Here is a 27,529-nt window from a genome sequence, read left to right on the forward strand (position 1 = left end):
TGAGGTATGTAGCACTTTTTCTAGGATGAGTTGGCGAACTTAATTGTCCAACCTCGTATCTTCAAAATATCTGGAATCTGATCACTTTTTATTTTAGTTCCACTATTTTGGCCCAAGCTACCGTCTCTTGTCCAGTTTCATAAAGACAAAGTTTCTGTTTATTCACTGATGTTGCCCTAGCAGGTAGAATAGGTTTTGGCCACATATACCTGTGAGGCCACAAGTAAAATTGGTGATTATACCACTTATAAATAAGGACAGAGTGGTAGAGAATAAAAAAGAGTTTCTAGTAACAAGATGGAGGAATTCTCCCCCTTCTCTCCTGTGAAGTTGTTCAAAAACAATAAGGAAACAGAAACAGAAATAGATGGTCCATCTTTTGTGAAGGAGGAAACAAACCACAAACCCCAACAGATTAGGAAGAGCTGCCAAAAGCTATCAAGATGAACCAGGCAGTTTTGCATGAGGGAGGAAGCAGAGATGATGCCGGTGGCCGAAGATTTTAGACGGAACCAGCAAAGTGTATTTCTCAAAGTATACTTTGCACACCTTTTGGAGCAACAAACATCCCATGTTTGCAACAGTGTGAATATGGCGTATAGGTTGGCAGCAGCAGCTTCTCTGAACCTTGCTGGAGTACAAGAAGTAAAGATATGTTAAATGAGAAGCCACACAGATGAGCCAATTTGAAGGAGAAAAAAAATCTGGCTGTCCTCAAATTCCATCAAAGCAATATTCTTTAGTAAAACAAGGGGCAATGCCTACAAAATTTTTTCAGAAAGAATTTCGTACCCAGATGTTTCAGTCAGGTCTCTTAGTTGCAAAAAAGGAGTCAACAAACTTTTTCTGTAAGGGTCCAGACAAAAAATTTTAGGCTTTCTGGGTCATTTGGCCTCTGAGTCACCCAGAAACATCTTGATTGAAGGCTAGTTTATATACTCCTTTCATAGAATGCTAGGGAATTTTCTGGGTTTTACTTTAGGGAGACAGGACCAATAAAACTAGACTTTCCCGTATGTTCTTATTGAGAGTTCAAATGGTACTGGTTGTGTATAAAACCAATAAACACGATCTATTAATAATATACAAGAACTCAGAAAATATGAACCATTCTTGTAGAATGGTTGAATGTTTAATTCTAAGACCAAAACTTAAACAAATGAGATTACTGTCATAGGAGAAAATGTAAATATTAAGTCCTGATTTTTAAAGGTGAGAGAAGGTAGATAATAGTGTAAATATGATGTCTTTGTCTTTAAAGTCTGGGTTGGATGGTTAAAGGTATTTAAAGCTGGTAACAATCTATTAATGGAATTAAAAGCTTTATTTAAAAGTTAACACATACATAGATCATATCAATCAAAATAAAGTGATGTGAGAAGAAACTAATTTATCATTGTTCAAAGGAGAAAATAGTAGATACTGTAGTATGATAGAAGGGCCAAAATAGTAAACCAAAGGAAATTCTGCATTCCGGGAGGAATCAGAGATTACTGCCACCAACTCTTCTGGAAGATGAAGGAGTGCACTATTTAACTCACTTTACTATAGAAGATGTCTTAGGAAAAACAGTGGAATATTTTAAATTACTGGTTGCAGCTGCAGTTCCAAATGCAGTCTCTCTATAGAGCAAATCAATATAGACCCTAGAACTTGGTATGCAGGTATAAATTTGGCAATGTTATTTTCTCTATCCCAATAATGAAAGAACACTGGAAGCAGTTTGCTTTCACCTGCCAAGGAGAACAGTATTCCTTCAGTGTCTTGTCTTGGGTATGTGACAACTCTGATTCGCTGTCACAAGTATACAAAAACTTCCACCATCTCACCATCCCACAGATGCCATTCTGGTCCATACATTGATGACATCATGCTGACAGGAAGATAAGCGAGCAGGATACCCATGTTTTCTCCATTGATAGGGAAGCCAGGCCTGGTAGGGTGAGGAAAACACTCTTAGAAAGAAGGATTTCCCTTATAGTTGTAAATGTCTTTACATGAAGAAAACTCCTACTTGGTTTTCAGAGCTTCTCTGAATGCCTGCTGTTTCTTAAAATTAACCAGCCTAAAATAACATCCCAAGGAAGTACATTTGGGGGTGGCAAACTCTGCTACCCTTCAGCAGCAAGAACCATTCAAATTCAATTTGACACAGAACTCAAAACAGTTCTGCAACATTGCAATATTAATGAATATTAATAAATCAATAAGTATAATGCATAATTATTAAGTTAGTAACATGTATATTAACCAGTTAATTAAACTTATTTTGGATATTCCTCTAATAAGCAAGTTTCTTTACCTCTCTAAGCCTAGCTTTCCTTATCTGTAAAAAAGTAAAGGTAATAATGGAAGGTATCTAAGAGTTGTTGGGAGGATTAAATGGGATGATGCGCCTGGCTATAGTGAACACCCTTTTCAGATAAACAATTAGTAACTGCTATTACTGACATTTTCTAAAACCCGTATTTTTGGCATATGCAACACTCAAAAGAAGAAAATGAGCAGGGAGTTAGCACTAATTAGTTCTTCTGGATCATTCTGCTAATATTTAAATCTCCTACGAGGGCCCCCAGAGCGCCGCGCACACTTCGGAGGGGTCCCTTGTGCAGGACACGGGTTTGGGAGAGTTTTAGGCTGGGGCCTGAAAAGGCTCCCGTCCTCTCCCCGCAGAGTCGGTCACGTGGTCGTCCGGCCCAGGCGGATCCTCTCCTCCCCTCCCCGCAGACCTTAGTCCCGACAGCGGGCGGAGGGACGCAAGCAACGCGCACGAGCGGCCACCCAACATCTCTCGGGGTTTAACCGCACGCGCGTCCCGCGGCCGCCGGGGGTGCTGGGAAGCCCAGCGGCGACGGTGTCGCAAAAGCGTCGCGAAGGCGCCCGTCCGCCCTTGGCGGCTCCAAGCCACCTGTATAAGAGCTTGCTGGGGTTTGGAAGCAAGTATGGAGCTGACCGAGGTTCTCCGAGGTTTTGGACACTCGAGGGAGAAGCGGCTCGTCGGTACCTCAGGGTGCTGAGCTCTCGCTGCCTGCGTCCCCTCAGCGCGGCCGCAGGGCCATGCTGGCTTCGCGCGTGGCGCGCGGCTCATGGGGGGCCCTCCGCGGCGCTGCATGGGCGCCGGGGGCGCGGCCGGGCAAGGGGAGCGCCCTCCGGGCCCTGCTGCCGTCCGCACCCGGCTGTCTGCGCTGCCTGGCGGAGCGCTGGTGGCTGCGCCCGGCCGCGCTCGGCCTGCGGTTGCCCGGGGCATTCCCGCGGGGCCACTGCTCAGGTTCGGAGAAGGCGGCCCCCGGGCCCCCGGTCGGAGGGGGCGCCGCCGCGGAGGCCCGGGGCGGCCGATGGGGTCCGGCGAGCGCCGCCAGCCTGGTACGTACCGAAGAGGAGGGGCAACCGCTTCCCTCGGTCGGAGTCGCGGGCCCTGCTGGGGTCAGTCCTGGACGCGAATGACAAGCTCTGGCCGGCCGGGTTCCGGCCCTTCTTTTTCAGAACTTTTAAACCGTTTCCTGGAGCGAAGTTACGGGCAGGTTTTTCGTTTGGGATGAACTTGAGAGGTACCAGCAGGGTCCCCCGTCAGTCTCGGTGGTCAAGTTAGAATCCCCTCCCCCCTCCTATACGCGCCAGTTGCTGATCCGGCCTCTGGATGTTGCATTGGTAAAAATAGCCTTCACTTGTCTTATTAAAAGCCTATTTTTAATTTTCTGAAGGGAATCCCCGATGTTTAGGGCAAGTCTGTGAATCATCAGAAAGGTATACGGTACTTTTGGTTTGCTTGTGCAGGTTTGGTTAACTATTACTTGACCTCTGGCAACCTTACGTATTATAAGATGAAGGATAATTAAATTATTTAAATCGTAATTAAAATATCCTGTAACTTCTAACTGCAGGAAAAGAATAAACTCTCGAGGTAACGGAGGGAAATATTTGTCTACGTACCTGTTGAACTACTGCCCAAGCAGAAGACAGCAGAGCACGAATGTGGGAGAGCTTTTGATGTCATGTTAGCAAGATTCATGCAATTATTACATCTTCATTGTTAGGTCTTCAGTGGGCTCCTGTGCTGCTTTCATCTGTTGTGCAGCATGGGTTGAGGTGGCCACATCCTGGCGACTCCACAAATTGCTAAAGCATGTCAGGGTCTGAATGCTGGCTGCTTTGAGGTTGCCATATGCTGGCTGAAGGCCTTCCCAGAACGGCAGTAGTTGGTCGAGTATGCCACAGGTTATCTGGTTGGGTGATCGGAGATTAGCTCTCTTATTTTTAATTTAGAAACTTAACAAATTTAATGATTAGGGAGGCACTATTTAAACTGAAATCGTTTGTATGGAGTTTAAAAGGAACCCCTTTCACTGTCCCAGCAACATTCAGTCTGGTTGATTCACCAAATGGCTGTTTGCAACTTTGTCTTTAATTTTGTCCCATGGATATCTCTGAGATTAATGCTTGGCCTCTTTATTCTGACCGTTTGCTTTGTTGCTCCTTTTTCGCAATCAGGAACTTTCTTCCCCCCCCCCCCCCCCATGAGTTGCTGTAACATTGAATCAGTATTTGACTTAATTCTATACCACAATATGGTCAACATACTTACTTTTTTCTGTGGACTCTGAAATTCTGACTTTTGAACTTCAATTTGGAATATGTTCCAAGAATGTTTCTATTTAATTGTGTAATGTGGTCTACTTTCAATAAAAGGTCCCTGAGTAGAGGTTTGTATTGCTTCTTGGTTGGTGATTATTTCCTGGAGAATCTCAAGTTTTTCTGTAGCTTTCAATGACTGTATTTTGCCACCTGACCCCAGTAACCCCACTATCCCTCCAAGCTGAGGTGAACATTTCTTGGGGGGGGGGGGGGGTGTCTTTTTAAAAACACAAACTTAGTATCTTTAGGAAACTCTCTTTTCTTAAAGGATTGTTGTGTTCAGGCAAATTGGTTACTGTTAAGAAAGAGGTTAACCAGGGTTAGTCTTGTGAGGAGATAGTCCTATGGGGTGGAATTGGCACCTTTCCCTTAGTGGAGAACAATCCAGGCTTTAGTTAAAGACATTTTCTGGTATTATTTCTATACCCTGTTGTGCAGGGTGTCTTAGCTCTGCTAGACTGAGGCTTTTTCAAAAGTTGAAATAACCTCTCATGAAATAGATTATGTTTGGCAAGGAAGTAATGTTCTTCAGAGAAGCTGCCAAGAAGCCCTTTTGTTAGTGCCAACTTCAAACAGCTTGGCTCCAAATGAAGTTTCAAGGAATCATAAAGCCTCCCACGGGCAGCTGTGAAAGCTCTCTTGGTTTCTAGTTTGAGATCTTAACATTTCCATGGCTATTTTGAACAGATTTACAAAATTTCTCGATTTCCTAAGGGTCTCAATCCCTATTCCTAGTACCATTTGCTGCAGCAGTTCGCCAATTTAGTAGTGATGTTATGGAATTGAATGTTTTTTTCTCTTCATTTGTATTTCCACACACTGTGTATATAGCATTTAGTATTCTTTTGATGGGTATATGTAGAGGAGTGAGGGAGGTTATTTGCAATAAACATTTTTAAGCCAAAATGCCTGGGGTTAATAATGTGGCTTTTTTCTGACTTTTTAGGCTATCTACTTGAAGTATAAGATCTTGAAGTTTAATTTTTAAAAGCAGTGTTTTAAGTTTTGAATTCTAATGAAATCTAATAAAGACTTGATTTATATAGTTGATAATACATGTTTGTTCCTTCTCTCTTTAGGAAGAAAACCTATATATAGTAGACACTTTAGTCTATGTTTGGGTACATGATGCATCTTCGTTGTCTGTGTTACTTGACAGTTTTAGAGTGATATCTGTAAAAAGAACAGAATAGATTTAAAAACTCAATTTAAAGTACTAAATTTAAAGTTTATACATCTTCTAACCCTTAAATTGATAAAGTATTTGTCTAATGTATATGGTTATTTAAATAAGAATTTATAGTATTTAGATTTTGTTGTCTTTGTGTTTCAGTATGAAAACCCATGGACAATCCCAAATATGTTGTCAATGACGAGAATTGGCTTGGCCCCAGTTTTGGGCTATTTGATTATTGAAGAAGATTTTAATATTGCGCTAGGAGTTTTTGCTTTAGCTGGATTAACTGATTTGGTAAGTTGTAAAGGTACTCCATCTGTTTTGCTCTCCTTCGAAATCCCAGGGTTTTTACTGCACTGAATGAAATAGCACAGCCTTAGTTGGCTTTTCTTTAGAAGGAAATCCTCAAGATTAATTTCCCCTGGTATTTTACGCAAGAACTTGTCTTTAGCATCTCTGTGGGACTCTGATTCTTTATATGATCTAAGGAAGGTAATAGTAGAGGTTGTAGGAAGGAGAGGGAGCCTTTTACTTTGGTTTTTAACCTCTTCATCAAAGCAAAACCCTTAGAAAGTCTCAAAGAACCAAGTACTTGCGTTAGGGATAGAAATAAAGGAGAGACGCTATGAGACCATTTTTCTATTTATTGTGATACGAATACTCAGATCTTCAACAACAGTTGGTTTTACTGGTGGAGAGAGGACCAGTGGGCCAGTTGTTGTACTCAGGGAGCTTGTAGAGCCCAGAGCTCTGCTCAGGTTTATGCTGGTGGGAGGCCATAGGCACCCCACAGATTTGATAGATTTGATCCTTGATCCCTGTTCCACACCCTGCTGACCACCCAGCAGTAGACCCTGCCCTGGGTGGGCATTAGGCCTCCTTTCTTCTACTCCCCCAGCAGATGGACAAAAGAGAGAAGAGCTCCTTGATACTACTGTGTCACTTGGCGGGGGCATTATTTGGGCTGTCTCAAATTAGAACTTGGAAAATAATTTTATAACAGAAGGCTACATTATGTGTTAAATTGGCTTTCGTGAACTAACAGCCATCATCATATATGACATTATTTGTGTTTATCACCTACCTTGTTTCATAAGGAATTTGAAATGGCTCATAAAACTACACGTCCTATAAAAATACAGTTGAGGGAAGTGGAGAAAAGTTAGAGGAAAAATTTTAAATTAGGGCAAAGTTAGCATGTAGAAATAGATAAAATAAATTGTACATGGCTGGTCTAGACGTCTTACCATGTGAGCACCCAGACAGGCAGTAATGATTTGGTCGTCTTCAAACTGACTTATGTTTGAAAAGCTTTGCTTTTAATTAATAAGTGAGAATAAAGCAAAACTAATTTTCTGTTAATAAAAGTGGTATAGCATCTTTCTTTGTAACATCAGCTGTTCTCTTTGAGGTTCATAGAAACAAAATTCCACCTGCCCAGTAGTACTGGTGAGCAGTATGGAATTAGCTGAAGATTTTTCAGGATAAATAGGGAGGGCATTTGCATTGTTATATGGCATTTCCAAATATGCATCAAAATAGTCTCTCAAAATAGCCGCCACCTCTGTTTTTCCAGAGTTTAGCTCCTGTTTGTCACAACATCTCCCCATTCTCACAATTTCTTACACCTGCTTTTATTTCTGAAGTTTGAAGCCCTGCACTCATTAGCAGAGTCTCCAAGTCTGTCCAAGGATATTATAATGATAGTGGAATTTTTGGTTTTTGTAACAGACAAGATCTTTTTCCGTTACTGGATTTTATTTTATTTTCATTTGCAGTTTTTTTTGTTGTTGTTTTTTTTTAGCTTCCACATGAGATTGCAATATTCATTGAATGGCAGAGGCCTCGTTTACATTTTTCTAAATATATAAGGCAGTGAGTGTGGAAACCTAAACTAACTGGCATATTTCACATTTATTTCATGGAGGTTTTGATGCCTCTGGAATGGCAGATGACTGGACTCAAGGAAGGTTTAAGCAGGGGAATGACAAGGTCTAATTTATATTTTGTGTGGGAAATGGATTATTGGCAGGTGAGGGGAAGCAGAGAAGCTGGTTAGGAGGCTCACAGTGATCTTAGGGTGGGGAGGTGGTAGTTTGGAGTTGGAGAGAAGTGAATGGGTTTGAGATCTATTTTGAAGATAGAGTTAATGTATTGATGAATTGGATAAGGGCTGAGAAAAAAGACAAGTATGACTGGTAGGCTGTTGCTTTTATTCTTTTCAACAAGCAGGTACATGGAGCTTAACATTTTCTGTGATTAGCAACACTTAGGGTAGGACAGTGTTTGTGGAAAAATGCCAAGAACTGTTATTATGCACGTCCACATAGAGCTATCAACTAGGTAGATGAATACAGAGAGTAGTTTGGAGTTGGAAGAAGTCGTGGTTATAGATAGATTTGAGAATTATCAGCATATACTGAGATGGTCAAGTCTGGCGAAGTCATCTAGGCTGTGATAAAAGCGAAGGGATCAGAGAAATGAACAGTGAGCAGTAGAGAAGGAACCAGTAAAGGACAAGGAGCTAGGAATGGCTGGTGAGAAAGGAAGAAAATTAGGCAGTAAGGTGTCACTGAAGTTAAGTGGAAAAAAAAGTGCTTCCGTTTGTGTTGGTGTTAATGTCAAGTAAGCGAAACAGGAAGAATTCATTGGTGACGTTTAGGGCCTCTAGATGGTAGGGGCAGTCAGTGGGTTGGTGAGCAAATGTGAGGTGGTAATGACAATAGATATTGCTTTGAGGAAGTTTTGTTTTATAGGGGAATAGAGAAATAGGGTCAAGGAAGAAGGGAAGTTTTAAAGATACATACAGAGTGTGCCCAAAAAATGTATACACGTTTTAAGGAAAACTATTAAAATTTTAAGACTCGGTAAGTACCAATAACAAAAGATGAATACAAGTCATGTCTGACTTCTGCAGTTACAAAAGGTGCTCAAAGTGGTTACCAACTGCGTCAGACACTTCTGATTATGGTGAACTACTGCTTGGGCAACGTTGACCAAAGTGTCTACTTGTATACATTTTTTTTTGCACTCCGGGTATATATACTGGGGGAAATTTTGTTGTTAATTAATTAAAAGAGCGGGTGGAAAGGAAGAGATTGGTGATGCAGAGGGAGTGGGGAAGGATGGGGGAACTCAGAAGGTAAGAGGGCCTGGAATCGGACGGCAGAGAGAACGAATAGCTGCCGATAGGTGGTAGATTGCAGGTGGGAATATGAGGGGCTCACAATCTGTTTTTACTTTTCAAGGAAATTATAGACATGGTCATGAGCTAGAGAGGCTTTGGGAGGGATGGAGTCAGTTTGAGGTAAGAGCAGGCAGGGTGAAAAGAGAAGGTAAACACAGCAGGTGTAGGGTTGCCAGACACCGTTGAGTGCCCACAGGAGATTTGTGGTCATGCATTTGAAGTGAAATCAATCAGCCCATTTATGTGTTTTTCTTGATCAGCTGCTTGGGTGCAGACCTGGCTGGAGTGTATGGATACTGGTGTGTAAGCAGAGTTGAAAGAGAGTAGAGTAGGGTCTTACAGGCGTTTGCAGAGCAGTGATGATGACTTGGGAATCTAATGTAGATAGAGGAACAGTGAGGATGAGAGAGTGATGACCATGAAAAAATGGGAGGTTAAGTTCCCTCAGATCAAGAACAACTGAAAGCTGGATCTTCCAAGGCCCTAATTCCTAGTTCTAGGCACTTTCTGGTAGACAGTGTTACATCGAGTTTACTAAAAAATAAAATAGATTCTCTCTGTGGTAGTAATAGCTAGTAACTGCTTTTTTGGAGGATTTGCTAAGTGTTGAGTGCTGACCAAGTATTAATCACATTATATGCTGAAAACAGCCAACCCTTTGAGGTAGGTAATACCATCTCTGTTTTACAGATGAGGAAACTGAGGCTTAGAGAGGCCAAATAATCTGCCCAAGGTCACACAGTAAGTGGGAGAGCCAGGAAAATTATATTCTGCAGCAAAGAGCAAGTTCTTAACCACTGTCCTGTGCTACTGCCGTCTCCTCTGACTCCTTGGAATACCTGAGATATGGAGGACTTATTTCTCCTGTGAGATGTGCCTGTTAAATTATGTCTGAGTTAATTTGATCTTTTCTCTTGGAAATAGGATGACAGAATTAAACATTTGTTTGAAGCTTAAAGTAAAATAAAATGAATAAAAGCCAGGTAGGAACTTGGAAAACCTGAAAATATCTGTCTTGTTTAGTGGGGATAGGCGATTCTTGGTTTCAGTCCATTTTGTGGCGCCAAAATAGGCCTAGAGATCTGGATTTTTTTTAATTTTTTTTTGTAGTAAGATTTTGAATATTCAAATATCGGCAACTAATTTATATTTTTAAAAGCTTTGGGAGGGTCATACAAAACCAGCCTGTAAGCCCCGTTTGGCCCACTGGCAACCATGTATGACCTTATTCTTGCAAGCAAATTAAATATAATTAAATGTAATTTGTTTGCAAGAATAGTGATTAAGTGATTTTCATACCAAAATGCTAAGTAGAGGGTTGAGTTTTTTATTCAAATACAGGTCATGCGAATGCAGCCAGATGTGGAATTAGCAGTGGCACTAAACAACAACAAAAAAAGAAGTTGAAAATAATAACAGTTAAAACTTGGGGAGTCATCATATTACATAAAAGTTTGTAGGAGTGAAAAAGCCTCACAGTTACGGGGTCATCCTTTTAAGGAGAAGCAGCAGTTTGGACCAGTGAAAATTCAGCCCAAGGTTCAAGAAAGGGGGGCTCCTGGTCCATGCTCTGTCGGTCATGCCTTCTGTGAGTTTTATTTGGGTTTTTATATCTGTGTCTGGGTTCATCCCACAAAGGGACATTGTGAAAACATTGAGAAATACCAGAAGGCCTTGAAAAAGAAAAATACTGTAGAAACGTGAAATTATTTTCAGACCAGTTGGTAATTTAAAAGCTAAACGTAGACCAGTGAAAGAATGAGAAGGTTTGCTGGTAAGAAACAGAAGAGATTTTATTTACATTTTGTGAAAGTATAGTTGTTATTCTGTATCTCTTCAAGATATCTGCTCTGTACCTATTATGACATTTATTTTAAAAAAAACTTCTATTTTCAGTTGGATGGATTTATTGCTCGAAACTGGGCCAATCAAAAATCAGCTTTGGGAAGTGCTCTTGATCCACTTGCTGATAAAATACTTATCAGTATCTTATATGTTAGCTTGACCTATGCAGATCTTATTCCAGGTAAGAACGCCGTCATGCGTGCTTTTTAATAGCACCGGGAAGAATGATGTTAGTCAGCTGAGGATTTCTCTTTTTGTTCCAAAAATATATTTTTCAACTTTAAACTGTTTGCCTAATTTTAAACTATTGAACTGTTTGACTTGTCAAGCTATTTGTTTTACTTTCACATTTATATCTTCGTTATACTAGTAGAATCTGTTGTTTGCGTAGTAAGATTGTTTATAATTACAATTTTACAGTGCCAATTCATATGAGTCTAGAATGTTTTGAAACTTGTATGTTTTTAGTGCCTAGCTTTTTGAAAGCAATTTAATGTTTTCCTACGTACAAATTAATCATAAATGAGAGCCCTGAAAACCAGATGTCTAAAATTTCACAGTATTATTACTTAGACACTATTATGCAATTTCAAATCATGCATATAGTTTGTACATTATATGAATACTCTTTCTAACAAAGTTTTATGATCTTTTGCTTTGTATTTTGCATGTACTTTAGCATGTATTATTGGCATTCGATAGGAAGAAATGTGATGGTGTTTCAGTGTAGTACAGTCTCCTCAACATAGACATTCTTTTTCTCTTCTGCCTTTAGGTATTTAAGTTCCCATACCAAATTAAGAAGTGAATTGGATTTATGTTTATATTTATGTGCTTTTTTGAAAGTCAGAATTGTTGCATGTGTATGATTGGGGGTGTGGAAGGGGCAGGAGTAGTCTCATTCTAGTTAACATAAATAATTTGTAGTAAAGAATCTAAGGAGCATTCTGTTGACATTCGAAATTCAAATGATCTTGTGTATTTTGTGCCTCCCATTTTTCAGTTACTTTGTATTTTTTTGTATAATTTTACAAAGATTAGCCAGGTATTTCCCTGTTAAACACACCATTGTTTCCAGGTTTGGGTATTATGGATGATGTTGCTGTGAGCTTTGCCTAAATTATTGGTGTAGGTTGTTTTCCAAGCTAAGACTTTCCTTCACTGTCATTCTGGAAATGTCAATTTTTCCTCTTCCGTGTTGAATCTGTTTTTCCAGGCTGCCATGGCTTCCTTGTTAAGGCGCTCCTTTTGGCGGAGGGCAACCATCAGTTGTTTCCTGTGCAAAGACGCAGTGTGGCAGCCAAATTCTTATCAGCTCTAAAATGTCTTTCTTCTGGAGACATTTAAAATGTTTGTTGTTCTACTCTCCATACTTGACTGAGGTCTGAACTGGGCATAATTTTCAATTGCAGGTTATTTTCACGCTGACTTTTGAAGACCCGTTTCTGTAGACTTACAGAGTTCATGCTGCTGTTGAGAAGTCTCATGCCATTCTGATAACCTTTTCCTTTATATATGATTCTGTTTGGGATTGGAAAGCTTTTAAGATTCATTTTTTTACATTTTTCTAGTTGATTTTTTTTAAACCATTATCTCTCTTAAACAATTATTGAACTGCTTCTGTAGGTACCCAATTATTCCAGCACTTTTTATTGAAAAGTGTATACTTTCTCCAGACTTACTTCAGTGTCCATGTATACATACATGGGTTCATTTCTGGATTGTGTAGGTTTTCCCCTATTGATTTTCTATCCTTGCACCAGTACCATTTTTAATGATTATTACTTTGCTAAAAGTATTGATAACTGATAGAGCAAGTCCTTCCACCTTTGGTATTCTTACCTTTTCCATTTATGTGTAAATTTTAGAATCAGCTTTTCAAGTTCCCCAGAAAATTCTTTGTGAATTTTAATTGGGGTTGTATTGAATTTATAGATCTATCTGGAAGAATTGATATCTTTACAATATTGAGTTTTCTGGTCTACAAACATTCTCAGTCTAATCCTACACAACTAGACTGAGAAACAATGGCTTGAACTGGAGTGTGGGGGGGAGGGGAAAGGGGGCGGGAGGGCAAGAGGAGGAGCGGGAAAACCCTACAGGAAATGTCATATGTATGTAATTCATTCCTTTCAAGATTGGGAATTAAGACACAGACACCACTCCTATTCAACATTGTACTGTGCAATAAGTAAGGGAGGTAAAAGGACTGGAAAAGAATACACTGTCATTGATAATACACAATACATAATTGAGGATACAGGAAATCCAAGAGACTTTATGTTTATATTAGAATAAGACTTTAGCGAGTTTTACCAGATACAAAAATCAACATTAGAAATAGAACTGGTTTTCATCTATCAATAAGCAGTTATTACAAAATGAAATATAAAAAAGCTACCATTTATAAAAGCATCAAGAACTACTAAGTACCTAAGAATAAATCTAAGAAAAAATTATTTATTACCTCTCTAGAGAAAATAAATTTTGTTTGACATTTTTAAAAGACCGAAATAGGGCAGATATATTATGTTTGTAGAAAAATGAAGGAAAAATCAAAATATTTTCAGAGATACAAAAACAGGAATGTACCACCAGTAGATGTGCATTAAAAGAATTTCTAAAGATATACTTTAAGCAAAAGAAAAATAATTAACAATGGAAGATCTGAAATACATCAAACAATATAAACCAAAAAAAAAAAAAAATGTAAATATAAAGATAAATCTTAACAAACACTGATTTTATAAACAATATCATGTGGGTTTAAGAGATATATAAAATCAAAGTATAACAATAACCTAAGTTGAGAAAGAGTTCCAAATGGAGTTCATTGTAAGGCCCTTCCAGTGCCCAGACAAACAAATTGAAAGTTTATTTGAGGTCTTAAAGGATTTGAATCTAAAAGACAACGATTCAGTTAGCAACCCAAACTGCACTCTAAAAAGAGCAAAGAAAGGTAGGGTTTATAAAGGCAACACCACAAAATGTAGTTCCTTTATGCAAATGAAGGATTCTGTTTAGGTTAACAGAGATTGGTTAGTTCTAATATGCAAATAAGGGAGGGAAAAACTAGAAGGAAAGAAGTCAAGTCCATGTTTGTCCATGTAGCAATTGTTATTCCAGGATGTTTATAGCTTGGCCTTAAGCTGAGTTTAGCAACAGGTATAGCAACTTAATTAGTATCTCGGACAACTGAGGCACAAGGTGTGTATGGGCCACACTTCCCTAATAGCCTCCCATCTCTATTTTTGACTCTCGGCAATGTTTATTTCATTTGTTTCCATTATCATCACCATGTTAGATCCTCAGACCTCACTCATTTTAGAACTGAAAGTTTGTGCCCTTTTCCACCCTTTCCCTATTTCTCCCACCCTCCAGTCTCTGGCAGCCACATTTTTACTGTTTCTATAAGTTCAAGTTTTTAATTTAGATTCCACTTATAAGTGATACCATGTAGTATGTATTTGTCTTTCTATCTGATTTTGCCTGTATTCTTGAAGGATATTTTTGCTGTGTATACAATTCTGGGCTGGTGGTTATTTTCTTTCAGCACATTTAGCATATTGTTCATTTGTCTTTTTATATCCATTGTTGGCAATAACACTGTTAATCCATGTCTTTTTTAAAGGAAATTTTTTGACTTTGATTGCTTTTAAAATCTCCTTTGTCTTTGGCTTTCCACAGTAATATTTCAGAGTATGAATTTCTATTTATCTTGCTTGAGACTTGGGCTGTTTTTAAATCTGTGGATTCTATTTTTTTCAAACTTACTAAATCATCTTTTATTTTTTTCAGTTTCCAGCTGAAGTCTTTTTTTTGTACCCCTTTCAACATAGTAACTTTAGTTCTCTTATAGACTTACAATTCTAAAATCTCATCTTTTGAGGGTCTCTTTCATTTGTCATTTGTATTAAGTTTATGGTATCTTCTGTTTTTGGTTATTTTTGACTGTTTATACATTGTATTAATCTTTGAAAAATAATTTGGAAGAATATTTTGATGTCTAGGATAATGGCATCACTCTCCATAGAAGATTTTTTTGTTAATTTCTGCTAGGTGCTTAGGAATGCTAAGTGACGGGACCACCTAGACCGTCAGATTATGAGACATTCTTGTGAGGCCTCGTTTACTTAGTACCACTTCCTGTCCCAAACCTGTGGGAATGAATAGTCATTCAGATCTCATCTCAAAGCTAGAGGATGGTTTATCCGAGCCCAACCTTGAAGGCTCTGGGCTCTGACTACTGTCTTCCAGACCCCATGAAACTATCACTGATTCCATTCAGAGGTGTGTGTGTGTACGTACTTCCTAGGTGTAGGGATAATGGCTTTGAGTGTCTAGGCTTATTTTTCTGAGTTCTCACTCTTTAATAGGTATTAGCCTGAAGCTTTCTTAGCATCTTGTAAGCTTTTTGCTTTCAAGCTTCTTTTTCTTTTTTTAAATGTTCTTCTTTAGTTGTCTTAGTAGGACGATTGTTCTGAATTATGTAGTCAGATATTCATGGAAGCTGAATGAACCCCAGGATGTTTTCATTATCCTTGTAGTTCTGAAATTATACAATAGTATATGCTCTAGATTCTACCTGAGTTTGGTGTGTCTTTCCTTGTACTGGGTACTAAGTAAGCCCCTTCCGTCTTAAAACTCATGCTCCAATTCTGAAAGTTGTATTATATTATGTCTTTAATAATTTTCTACCCTTCGTTTTCTTGATTCTCTTCTTTCTGGAATTCTTAATCAGAATTGAAGTTCTTGGATGGATTTTCTTTTTCTCTCCTATTTTATATATTTTTAACTCTTTGTCCTCTTTCTAGGAGATTTCCTCAACTTAGTCATTTACCTCTTCTATTGACATTTTTATTGCTATCATTTTTAATTTCCAAGAGCTCTTGGTTCCATGTTTTTCTAAAAAATCATATATTTTTTAAAAAATTTATCAATGAGTATTGTCATTGAGGATATTTTCTACCTACCTATCTATCCTATCTGTTTGTACAGTCACACGCCACGTAACAATGTTTCAGTCAACATTGCACTGCATGTGTTACGTGGTCCCATAAGATTATGATGGAGCTGAAAAATTGCTATTGCCTAGTGATAACGAAGCCATCGTAATGTCATAGGGCAACACACTATGCATGTGTTTGTGGTGATGCTGGTGTAAACAAATCTGCCAGTCATATAACAGTACAGCACATGCAGTTTTGTACAGTATATAATACTTGATAATAAGAGGCTGTGTTCCTGATTTATGTGTTTACTATTCTATACTTTTTATTGTCATTTTAGAGTATACTCTTTCTACTTACTAAAAAGAAAAGTGTGCTGTAAAACAGTATGCTGTGTGACTCTGGCAGCAACCTCATACATCTTGTGTTTGCCACATCTCGATGGCATCATTTTCTCTTGTGTTTGATTTAACCTTGTGTTGTTCTGTATAGTATCATGCTGTAGAAGCTTGTAGCCTAGGAGCAGTAGGCTATATCATACAGCCTAGGTGTGGAGTGGGCTCTCATCTAGGTTAGTGTAAGTCCACTCTGTGACGTTTGCACAACGGTATCGCCTAATGACACAGTTTTCAGAATGTAGCCCTGTTGTTAAGTGGTGCATGACTGTATGTATTTATATTTTTAAGAGTTTTTTTTTTCTTTTTTTTTTTTCTTTTTTTACCTCTCTGTTGTATCTGGTTATTTCAAATTCCCCCCTTTTTTTTCTTTTCGGTTTTGATCTCTCTCTTATGATGGAGACTTTACTGAAATGTCTGATGATCCTTGGCTGCTTGCTTATATTTTAGTGAGGCATTAAATATTAATAGAGCTCTCTCTGTGCATTGGTGGAATTTGTTGGGTGGTGTCCTTCCCTCTAGGGTGAACAGGCAAGAACCAGGCATGGCTCTGAATTCTCAGTACTTTTAGGTCTATTCTGTAAATAAGAGCAATGTTTTGGGAGCTGAACTGTGGGAGGAAACTTGAGGTGTCTCAGTGTTCAGTATGTTGACGTTTACTTAATCCCATTGTACCCCAGTGAGCCCTATGTACAGCGATTAATATAAAGAAAAAGTGTTGGCAGACTTTTTCTGTAAAGAACCAAATGGTAAATGTTTAAGGCTTTGTGGGCCATGTGGTCTTTGTTACAACTATTTAACTTTAGTATTGTGGTGTGAAAACAGCCATAAAAAATACATAAGTGAATGAGTGTGGCAGTATTCCAATAAAACTTCGCTTATGGATGCTAGAAATTGAATTTCATATGATTTTCATGTATCATGAAATAGTACTCTTTGGGGCTTTTCCCCCAACCTGACAACCACTCCTAGCTGCAGGGAACCACAGAGACCTACCAGAATGATACTAGGGAGGGCTCTGGGCCAGGGACCCAAGTACTCTCCTGTGGACTTTCTGGATCTCCGCTGTGAGACGGCCTGCTTGTGAGCAGTCCTGTGTGAAGGACTTACGTTTCAGCTCTTCCCACTCTGTTAAGGCAGTTATACTGATTACCTTAATGAAAACTTTGAAATTGGTCTCTACTCATTCTCTTTGTGACTTTGTATTCTTTCATCCCTTTACTGTCATTTTAGGCGGGTTCGAGGGCGGGGAGAAAGGCAGTCATGTATACAATCTCATATTCTTACTTTTATACTGCTTTTTTCTAAAAGTTCATGCACCTTGATTAGAATAGCCTTGCTTTTTCAAGAATAAGACATTTGCTTTCTTCCTCAGCTAGGATAATAAATAATTGGGGTTTTTTTCTTGCTTTTTCTCTGGAAGGGGGAGAGAAAGGTAAAAAATTCTTTGATTTGTTACGTTTATAACAGTGTGTAGGATGTCAGTCCAAGTTAATTTTTACTTGCTTATGTGCATTTGTTTTGTCACATTTACCATATCGTATTTTCCTGGTTTATAATATAGCAAATTCTAATTGCTGGTTTAAATCAATGTCTAGAATCTGTAAAATTTATTATTTTCAATGCAATAGCCTGTGATATTGATAATGACCACTTTTAATGTATGAAGATGAGTTGATGTTATTATTTCCCTTTAATAGCAATAAAATTTGCCCAAGGTGCACCTCCTTGTCGCAGACATTAACTATATTTCAGACAGAGTTAGCAAGTCGGGAGGAAGACCTTGGAGCAATCCCTTGCAGATTTCACACCCTCCTGCCCACACTAACATACTATGGTGCTCTGATAGGCAGAATGAGGGCGCCCGTAGCCCTGGAAGCAAAGGGAAGGGAAGGCTGGGGGACAAAGCAGGGGCACTTAGAAGATCCGACAGCCAGGGAACTGGATAAAAGTGCCCAGAGAAGCAAAGCAAGAGAGCCTGTAGATATACAGTCAGTTGCGGAGGCCTTAGGGATCGTCTGGTGCCACAGGGTTCCAGCCTGGGGTGCATCCAGCCCCCCAGGGAGCTTTAATCTGTAATGAAGCTCTAACCAGGTGATTCTATGATGGGAAGTCAGTTTGGGGAACCTTTGATTTGATTAACAGCCCTTTCCACAACCAGACTGTTAGAGATGGTAAACTGAGTCTGGAGATGCTAATTGCTAGTCACACTGCTGGATTGGAGCCTAATGTACTGTCCTGAGCATAGGCTGTGAATTCCATAGACCTAAGTTCCATACCTGGCTGTACTCCTTACTTGTTGACCTTGGTCAGGTTATATAATCTGCCTGAGGCTTGTTTTCCATATTGGGGACAAAATGGGGATAATGATGGTCCCTAGATTATGGAGTTGATATGTAGATTGAAGGACTTGTATGTATGAAATGCTTAAAACAATGCCAGAGGCTCAATAAATGGTAATTTTGGTGGTAAATAGTTAGAACTAGAATCCTAGTCTTTGCAGTGGATTGAATCGTCTCATTTCCTCTTGTGCAGAAACCTCTTATTTAGGATTAAGCCATATTCTTTTTTTTTCTGGTGGTGATGAAATACATTAACAGGCATTTATTTTCTTCTAAAGTTACGGTTAGGAGATTTACTATATATAATTTGCATGAGTTTGCTGCATTTTAAAATCTGATTGTTGTTAGATTTTACCAGCTAGTAATTGCTATAGAAAAGTTTGTTTTACAGGCACAAAATGCTTTTAAAATCATGGGTGGCTGGCTTCTTTTGTTGTTTGGCTCATGTGGCTGTGTCTTCTGTGTGTTCCAGATGCCATGACTTGGGTGGATTAGCATTTTCTCTTTGGAATAATCTTGTCATCCAGGACTAGGGCGAGGATGAACACATCATGGCTGTGATCAGCAGAGATTTAAATTTTAAGTCTATAATTAGTGAGATTTTTCTCAAGTTGCAGAATCAGTAGAATGTCAAACTAGAGAATATAGCCTCAAAAATAATTCACAAAAGAGCTGTTTGAAAGTACAGCATTTCCCCGAAAATAAGACCTAGCTGGACAATCAGCTTTAATCTGTCTTTTGGAGCAAAAATTAATATAAGACCCGGTATTCTATCCTACCCTACCCTACCCTACCCCACCCCACCCTACCCTACCCCACCCCACCCCACCCCACCCCACCCCGTATTATGTCATACTATACTATGTTATTATACCTGGTCTTATATAAGACTGGGTATTGTATTGTATTATATAATATTATATTATATTAGACCTAGTCTTATATTAATTTTTGCTCCAAAAGATGCATTAGAGCTGATTGTCTGGCTAGGTCTTATTTTCGGGGAAACAGGTATTATCGAAGAGATGTGCATGATCCTTTTATTTTAGTAATTAAAATATTTTGAACTGAGTTTTAGCTTCAGGAGTTTTTTCCCTTTTTAAAAAATTTTTTTCTTATAAAAATGATACATGTTCATGGTTACAGCTTTCTTTAGCACAGAAGGGTGTAAAGTGAAACAGGTCCTTGCCCTCCCATCCAACAGAGGAGTAAGTAGGGATTCCTTGGGTATCCATCTAAAATATCCTTCTGCTGGCTCTGGGGTCATGCTGTGGAGTCTTAAAAATGATGTGAAAACTATTGATAAATTGAATTCATGTTTAATTAGAATTCATTGAATGAATGGGGCTAGGAAAAAATAGCAATTGCCTGGGTAGGACCTGGCTAGACAAGAATACAAATATTTTATTTCTCCAAAAGTGGTATATAGCAAATTTTATTATTCCTAAAATAGTCTAGAATGCAGAAGCAAGCAAAGGTCCTGAGACACCAGAATGGTTTGAGTCCCAACATCCTTCCCAACTTCTTTACCATCTCATTCCATGTAATTGCAATGAGCGAGCGTATTTATCTTTCTTCCAAACTCACAAAGCTGAGAAATAACAAAGGAGATAGTGGGACTGAGCTGACACACTGCAGCTTAAAAACTGGTACAAGAGAAAGGAAAACAAAAAAGAGGCCGAGAAAATTAACATTCTGAAAGGCAGAGATAGATTTTAAAAGCCATTGTCCTTCATTTGTTTTGAGGGCCAGTTAAAGAACATAAAAAGTCAGTGACACACTGTAAGGACTGTAAACCATCAATAGGTGTTTATCACAGAATTTTTACTTATAAGAAATACCAGTTATGTAAGGCTGAATGAGGCTTCATTGTATGTGTAATGTCTTAGTAATTTTAAAAATCCCAATCAAAATTATTTTATGTTTGATTTTCAGTTCCACTTACTTATATGATAATTTCAAGAGATGTCATGTTGATTGCTGCTGTTTTTTATGTCAGATATCGAACTCTTCCAACACCGGTGAGTTTGTTACCAAAAAATATTCTTTTACTATTAGTTATTACCTAAGGCAAAAAAGGAGCACTTATATGCTGAGTTTCACTTTGTGGGAATAATTTATGGCAATTTTTTGATCCATTTACCAAGAATTTTTAAAAACATACTTTATCATCTTGCTATGGTAGTTGTTCAGTTAACACATAAATAAGGAGTTTTTTAAAAGTATGTTTTTGTTTTTAGTCAAAATCTTTTCAATTGATAGCACATAAAACCCAGACCAGCTAGCCCCACCCTTAGCAACAAGCTCTATTAAGAGCTTTTGCATAACCACACCTCCCCGTGCTATCTAAGTTACTATACTTTGAATTATCTAGATTCTAGATAGACTGGTTTTTAAAAGATCACAGTTGTATGAACATGGAATGGATTGTATATTTGTTCTACAAATATTTGAGCACATAAGCATAGCATAATAACGTCATCTTTTGGTTTCCAAGCTGGTGAAAATATCAGTATTGTATTCATTTTGTTTTTTAGTCTTAAAAACATAGTGATAAGGGAGATTTATTGAGTTTATTTTGTAAAAAGATGTAGTCAGGCAGACTCTATGATGTTGTGTTGGAATTTTGTAGGAATTGAGAAATTTATAAATTTAAAAAATTTATTTTCAGTAACCCGTGTATGATTTGTAAAGAATGTAGATACTGCTCATTTAGGATAATAAAAGAAGGTGCAGATAAAGGGCTTATCTAACAGAAATAGGCATGTGGTAAGCACTCAGTAACTGTTACCTACATATAATAAGGAAATGTTTGTTTTAAAATTGAACAGTAAATTGAATAAACTCTTATCTCTTTTGTTGTCTGCCAGCGAACACTTTCTAAGTATTTCAATCCTTGCTACGCCACTGCTAGGTTAAAGCCCACTTTCATAAGCAAGGTAAGAGACACACAACGTCCTTTAAATTATTACCGGTGGATTTTTATTACAATGAATGTAAACCTCAGTATGGAGCAGCTGAAAACGAGACAAATTTAAATGCACTGACTATAGGGGATAGAGTGGGCCATTAACCCAGTTCTTTTGTCCTGCAAGCTTTTTGGATCTTTAATATACTCATGGTGTTTTGTGATGGTGGTCTGAGAACGTAAGTCTTTGAATGAGGTGATAGGGCCACCATGTAGGGAAGGTGGAAGGAATGGGAAGTAATTGCATTTTGATTAAAACATGACAGATTATGAAGGGGCCATTATGGTTTCACTACACCCCTCCTTTTGGTGAAAACACCATATAATAAATTAGGTCCTTTCATTTTTAAGATTGATTGTTACATGCAAAGGGATAGGAGAAAGTTTTATTTGCTAATAAATAATTGCTGCTCTTAGTTGTCCATCCTGTTTTCCGAGACCTCTGTAGGGCAATAACTCTATGCCAGTCTTGGCACATAGAGCTTCTTAAGGCACGCTGGTTTTTCAACTGTGTAGCCTTGAAAAGTTTGCTCTAATCATTCTTCTGCACCATCCACTGTGGCAGAGGTTTAACAGGTTAGGGATGCTGATCATCTTTGGGACAGAGGGTGATGACTTTTATACCACAGATTTCCTGGCATGGACTTTTACCTACATTTATGGGGTTGGGTTATTTTGTTTGTTTGTTTGTTTTGTTCTTTGGATTCAACTTCACAGTTATATCAAGTGCAGCAATTTGAGTGTAGCACTACATTGAAAGTGGGTTAAAGAGGTGCAGGGACAAATGCCTCAAACCCTTGGTCTTGCAAGAAGTTCTGCATACAATTTTTATTATTTCTTTTTAAAACTAAGTGGAATTCTTGTAATTTGGCTGCAGAATGGTGGGATAGAACATATGTGCTTCTCTGGGCACATCACCCATTGATTCATACTTCACACACTTCCCACAACACTTCTGATGAGTAGAGGGAGTCTCCAGTGTCTTTCTGGTTCTGTTTCCTTCCTCTTGTCCTCCGTGCTCTTTTAGAGTCGGGAAACCTACTCATTTCCTTCGGAGAGCCTTTCTCATAGAGCTGAATGTATTTCAGTTTTCTAACCTCAGGTTTGACAGGTAGGCAAGTGAAAGCATTGAATGGGGTTCTGGAAAATCTGGGTTCTAGATTTGGATCTGTAACCTGGTATGACTACAAGCAAGTCATTTAACTCCTTACCTATTAACCTTAGTTATTTGCGTATTCACAGACAGAACTGTTTTAATGGGCAACTGAAAAAAAGGCAAAGAACGTTGCAGCATTATTGAATTGCTATGGAAATTCAAGGTAGTGGTATTTTCTGACAGTTGCCATTCTCACTGTAAAGAGCAACTAACTGTGCAGACAGATGGACCACTTAGTGAAGTTCACTCTTTGGTGTGAATGCCAGCTTCTTTGGCAGGGACATTAGAACATTAGGCATGCCGAGGGTCCATCGTGTTACACTGTGGTGGGCGATGCCTTAGTCTCGTGAGCTGAAAACACAATCTGGTTGGCACTGTTCATTTATGACTCCTTTTCTGTAGGTAAACACAGCAGTCCAGTTAATCTTGGTGGCAGCTTCTTTGGCAGCTCCGGTTTTCAATTATGCTGACAGCATCTATCTTCAAATACTGTGGTAAGCTAAATTTAGAATCACTCTGCGTGAATGTCAACAAACTGTTTTACTGTGGCAGCCCTAGAATTATTTTATTCTTACAGTGTTTATTGAGCACCAACTGGGTAAAACTCTGGGGTATATTTTATGTTTGATACCATTCTTAAGAAGCTTACTGTCAACTATGGGATGTAGGAGTTATAGGCGCTTTCAAACAAGTTAAAAGGGATGAGAAGTACGGATAGTGTGTTGGGTTGTGGAGGAAGGACAGAGTTCTAGTCAGGAAGAAGAAGGAAAGCTTCAGGGAGGAAGTAGCATTTGAGCCCTGAGGTCTAGGTGAATTTTCTACAGGGAGAGACTGAGGAGAGCTCATTCAGTTGAAGGACAGACCCTGAGCAAAGTCAGAGGTGTAGGAGGTGGGCAACGGAAGGTGCAGCCAGGCTAGTGAAAGGGGCACAGTAGGAGGGGAACTTGGAGAGAGGAATTTGAATTTTATTTTACTGTGCTTATTTATAGCCTTGAAAATGTGTCACATTCAAATTCCCAGAATCCAATGTGTCACACTGGTATTGAAGCACTGTACTTTAGTATGCTTTTAACTCCATACTTAAAGCCTTCATGCTTGATGCAGTCTGAGCCAGAAAATGGTTGGTTAAGCAGTCAATGAAGCTAAAGAAGCTTTAAAAAATCATACACAAACTAAACATTTTCTAAAATACATGTAAGTGTACATTTATTCTGGTTCATCCTACATCTTCTGATATAGGACCAACGCCCTTTCTTTGAATATAGGTCCATCAAGGGGAGCTTTTTTTCCTTTAATAAACTACATCCATAATACAACCTCTCAGATTTTCATTTTCTGCTTCTTTTAAAGTGATATAAGAATTTAAGACATTACAAAGCAATCTTGAGTATAGAAACTTTCTAGGTTGTTTCTTTTTTTTGTTTTGTTTTTTTACCATTTTCTCCAGTATTTTAACAATCATATTGCCTGCTTATTTTGACAGTAGTTTTTAGCAACTGGCCTTGTTGTCAAGTTTTTCCAGAGTCTCCAAACTAGACCTCAGAAATAGCAACTTTTCCTACTCGTATGTTTCATTGGTTTATGTGTGAATTTACGATATTAAACTGGCACGAACCACCTTAGGATCAAATGAAAGTAGAGTCCTGATGGGCCTGCACCTCACCGGGTGGAGGCAGAACTGGCAGTGCGCTGAAGTGTAGCCAGGGAGCTGCGAGCATTCAGCGTGCTCTGAGCATCACTGATGTCATGTCACAGCGAATCTGGTTAGTCTGGTAATTCACTTAAGGAAAAATCAATAAAGAAAGGGGAAACTTACTTTAAATGACTCAGAATTTCAGGAAATAGAGTCTAATGCTAATAATAAAGTCTAAGCAGCATGGAGCAGTGGAAAAGGGTGCATGGTGCTAGAGTTGAAGCCAAGCCAGGCTCAGACAAGGTTCTGTGGCCCTGAGCAAGTTCTCTGGGGCTCCGTTTCCTCTAGAAGATGAGGTTGTGAAAGTGAAATGAGAATATAAGACAGAGTAATGTCTGGGTAAAAATGACGGTTGCTAGTATTTTTTCAGGCTCATTAACTACAGGGTTTGACATTAGTAATTCAAATGAAGTTTTAAAAGTAGTGTATTTATATTCTTTTTAAAAAAATTAGTTTCAGGTATATAAGACAATGTAATAGACATTTATACCCCTCACAAAGTGATAACCCCTGCCCCCCCAGTCTCCTATGCCTCTGACATCATGTATAGCTGTTATAATTCCACAGTGTAAATTCTTGCAGTTAAAAAAAAAAATTTACACCACACAGCCTTTTTCACTTTTTAAGTAACTCTTTTAAATGTATTCTTTATGAGTCTCACAGTTACTGAGTTTTAGACTTGACAACTAAATTTTCTTTCTTTCCGTTAAAGGTGTTTCACAGCTTTCACCACAGCTGCGTCAGCATACAGTTACTACCATTACGGCCGGAAAACTATTCAGGTGATAAAAGGCAGATGAAGGTCATCCATCATCGTGAGCAAGGAAACAGTATACATTACCGGCATCAGGGCCAGTGGAAAGCTACAGGAGTTTCCCTGTTTTGGTGTTCAGCTTGTAAAAGGGCTTGTCAGAACAAACCATGTCATCCAAATTTAAGTAATGTGCATTGAAAATAAGTTTGATCATGAGCATATGCAGAATTTCCAGTGTATTTTTAAATGCAAATAAAACTATCATTTAGAATTATTTTTTTATCTTAGGTTTCTTAATTAACTTACAAGGAACCAGTTATTCCAATTATTGTCGGTCACTTTGTAATTTTTTTTTTTTTTTTTTTTTACTAGACCAGAGCATGGAAACTGGAGAATTGCCACTTATGTTTAATAGAATTTAGATTGCTCACAAAGCAATAGGGAGTTTCCTGGTTTTAAATATATATCCTATACAACTCAGCTACAGGTGTATGTTTAATTCGATTGATGTATATGTTAACAGTTCATATGGTTAATATTTGATCATTTTAGGATAATGACAAAAGTAGCTTAGTTGTAAATGAAATAAACTTGTAAAGAAATGATAAATGCCCTAGGTTTTGCAAATAGTAAGATCAAAATAGAAGGTATTGAAGTTCATATTCAGTAGTCTTCCAACCTCTCAGGTGCCTAATAGTTTTATGTATCAGGATAACAAGTAACAGAGGTAGTTGGACTATGAAAACATATCCATGAGCCTGCACCATCCAGGAGGCAGTGAACGGTATCATGCCTTCCCACTGTATTTCTAACAAAGCAATGTTTGTATAATATTGGAACCTGTACTTATATGTTACTGTAAATAATATGAAACTGTATATTTTTCAAAGGTTTTTTTAAACTTTGGGGAGTATTCTTTTGTTAAGATGTTAAAGAAATAAAGAAAAAAAACGGGGGAAAAAAGTGTACCTTCATTTTGGGTTGTTTGTATAACAATATGGTCCTCTTTTTTTTGTAAGTTTTCTAATTCATAAAGTCCATTCAGGTACATCACTTGCACTTACATTGGAAAAATAATTGGTTTGTGACCATCTGACTTAATAGCCGTGATCCTCACTGCGCTGGCGTGTTTAGTTCAGGGAGAAGGAGAAGGAACACCGGGCTGGTACTGGTTGCTTCCTCTTATCAGTGGAGGGCAATTGCTGCCCATTTTCCCAGGTCTACACACAGCCTGTTGCCATGTTAAGGTGGGAATTTATGAGCAAAATTCCTGCCTCTTGGCGGTATCTTCTGATCAGTGTGCCCTTCTGCTGGCCTGCTGGTCCTGGCTTCCTTGTTTCCAGACTAGCTGCCGAGCCACCCTTGGCTTGGAAAACACTGAAGTCCGCAGGTAGGGACACTGCCACTGAACCAAATGGAGGGTGGTGAGAGTTCTGGAAGAGAAGGGCTTCCGGAACCTCCTGTATAGTCACCTGGGAGGCAGTGAGGCTGAAGGTAAAAGTCTAGACCATCCAAGAGACACACAGCACATCTCAGCACTAGCAAAGTGAGCCCACAAAAATAGTATTCAAAAAGCAACTTGAAGTAGTTGTGGGAAAGTTCGGATTTTGTGCTTCATTATGCTTATGTATAGTTTAGTGTTGATGCTGTTTGGAGTGACTTATGAGTTGGACTCAGTCTCTTTAGAATTAAAGTCTTATCAGGCTCTAGTTAATATACTTTGGCCGCCTCAACCCTTAGAAAAATGGTCTGTTTCCTCAGGTTTGTGGATACTGACTTGTAAAACATAAATTCTGAGTTGACAGAACATTGGAATTATATTAGGCATGTTTGAGTGTATATTCATGCATACAGACTGCAAGCACGGCAGAAATTCATTTTGGTGCCTTCACATAACACTCAGTCTTGGTAGTGTGCTTAGAAAGGCATTGGGATAATTACGTCTGAAGGCTGTGCTAATCAATCACATTTTTGGATTTTGTTATGCAAGGTTTTTTTACTTTGCAGTTTTTAATCAGTTGCTGGTAGATATCTTTTAAATCACTTAGTCCATTTCTCTTGGTTACATATGTGATGAATCTGGTGATACACCTTAGGATTTGGGGGAGGTTTTTCAAAACTTTACTATCTAAATATATATAGTACAGTTATTTGGGTCAAACTTAAATATGCTGTTTCTGCAGCAGGGTTTTTGTATTGCAGCGCAGTTTGGAAACAAATATATGAGAATCAAACTTGATTTTTTAAAAATTAATTACAGTAAAAATGCTGTTTTGGGTTTAACTGTGTCTCCCAAAAACATGTTCATGTTCAAACCCCTGCCTGGTACCTGTAAATGTGACCTTATATGGAAATAGGGTCTTTGCAGATGTACTCAAGTTAGGTAGGATGAGATCATACTGAATTGGGTGACCTTAACCCAATGCCTAAG

At 38.5% G+C, this 27,529-nt stretch overlaps 1 protein-coding gene and 2 long non-coding RNA genes across 4 annotated transcripts; 2 read left to right on the forward strand and 1 right to left on the reverse strand.

The window, feature by feature from the left end:
* Positions 1-1,309: 1,309 nt before the first annotated feature.
* Positions 1,310-4,113, reverse strand: LOC141568322 (uncharacterized). 2 transcript variants are annotated; one of them, XR_012491449.1, is made up of 2 exons: positions 3,931-4,113; positions 1,310-1,933 (listed from the first exon to the last, which is right to left on the reverse strand). It is a non-coding gene; the product is annotated as an uncharacterized LOC141568322 (long non-coding RNA). The 2 variants fall into 2 exon arrangements; XR_012491450.1 differs by lacking the exon at positions 3,931-4,113 and adding an exon at positions 3,372-3,498.
* Positions 2,751-26,072, forward strand: CRLS1 (cardiolipin synthase 1). The gene is made up of 7 exons (XM_074318300.1): positions 2,751-3,363; positions 5,966-6,103; positions 10,893-11,022; positions 20,463-20,548; positions 21,398-21,466; positions 23,054-23,145; positions 25,057-26,072. The coding sequence occupies exons 1-7, from the start codon at positions 3,058-3,060 to the stop codon at positions 25,142-25,144; spliced, it is 909 nt and encodes a 302-aa protein (XP_074174401.1). The 5' UTR covers positions 2,751-3,057; the 3' UTR covers positions 25,145-26,072.
* Positions 3,487-4,699, forward strand: LOC141568323 (uncharacterized). The gene is made up of 2 exons (XR_012491451.1): positions 3,487-3,548; positions 3,882-4,699. It is a non-coding gene; the product is annotated as an uncharacterized LOC141568323 (long non-coding RNA).
* Positions 26,073-27,529: the final 1,457 nt, after the last annotated feature.

The sequence above is a fragment of the Rhinolophus sinicus genome, linkage group LG13 (genome assembly GCF_036562045.2).
Source record: "Rhinolophus sinicus isolate RSC01 linkage group LG13, ASM3656204v1, whole genome shotgun sequence".
Classification (NCBI taxonomy): Eukaryota; Metazoa; Chordata; class Mammalia; order Chiroptera; family Rhinolophidae; genus Rhinolophus; species Rhinolophus sinicus.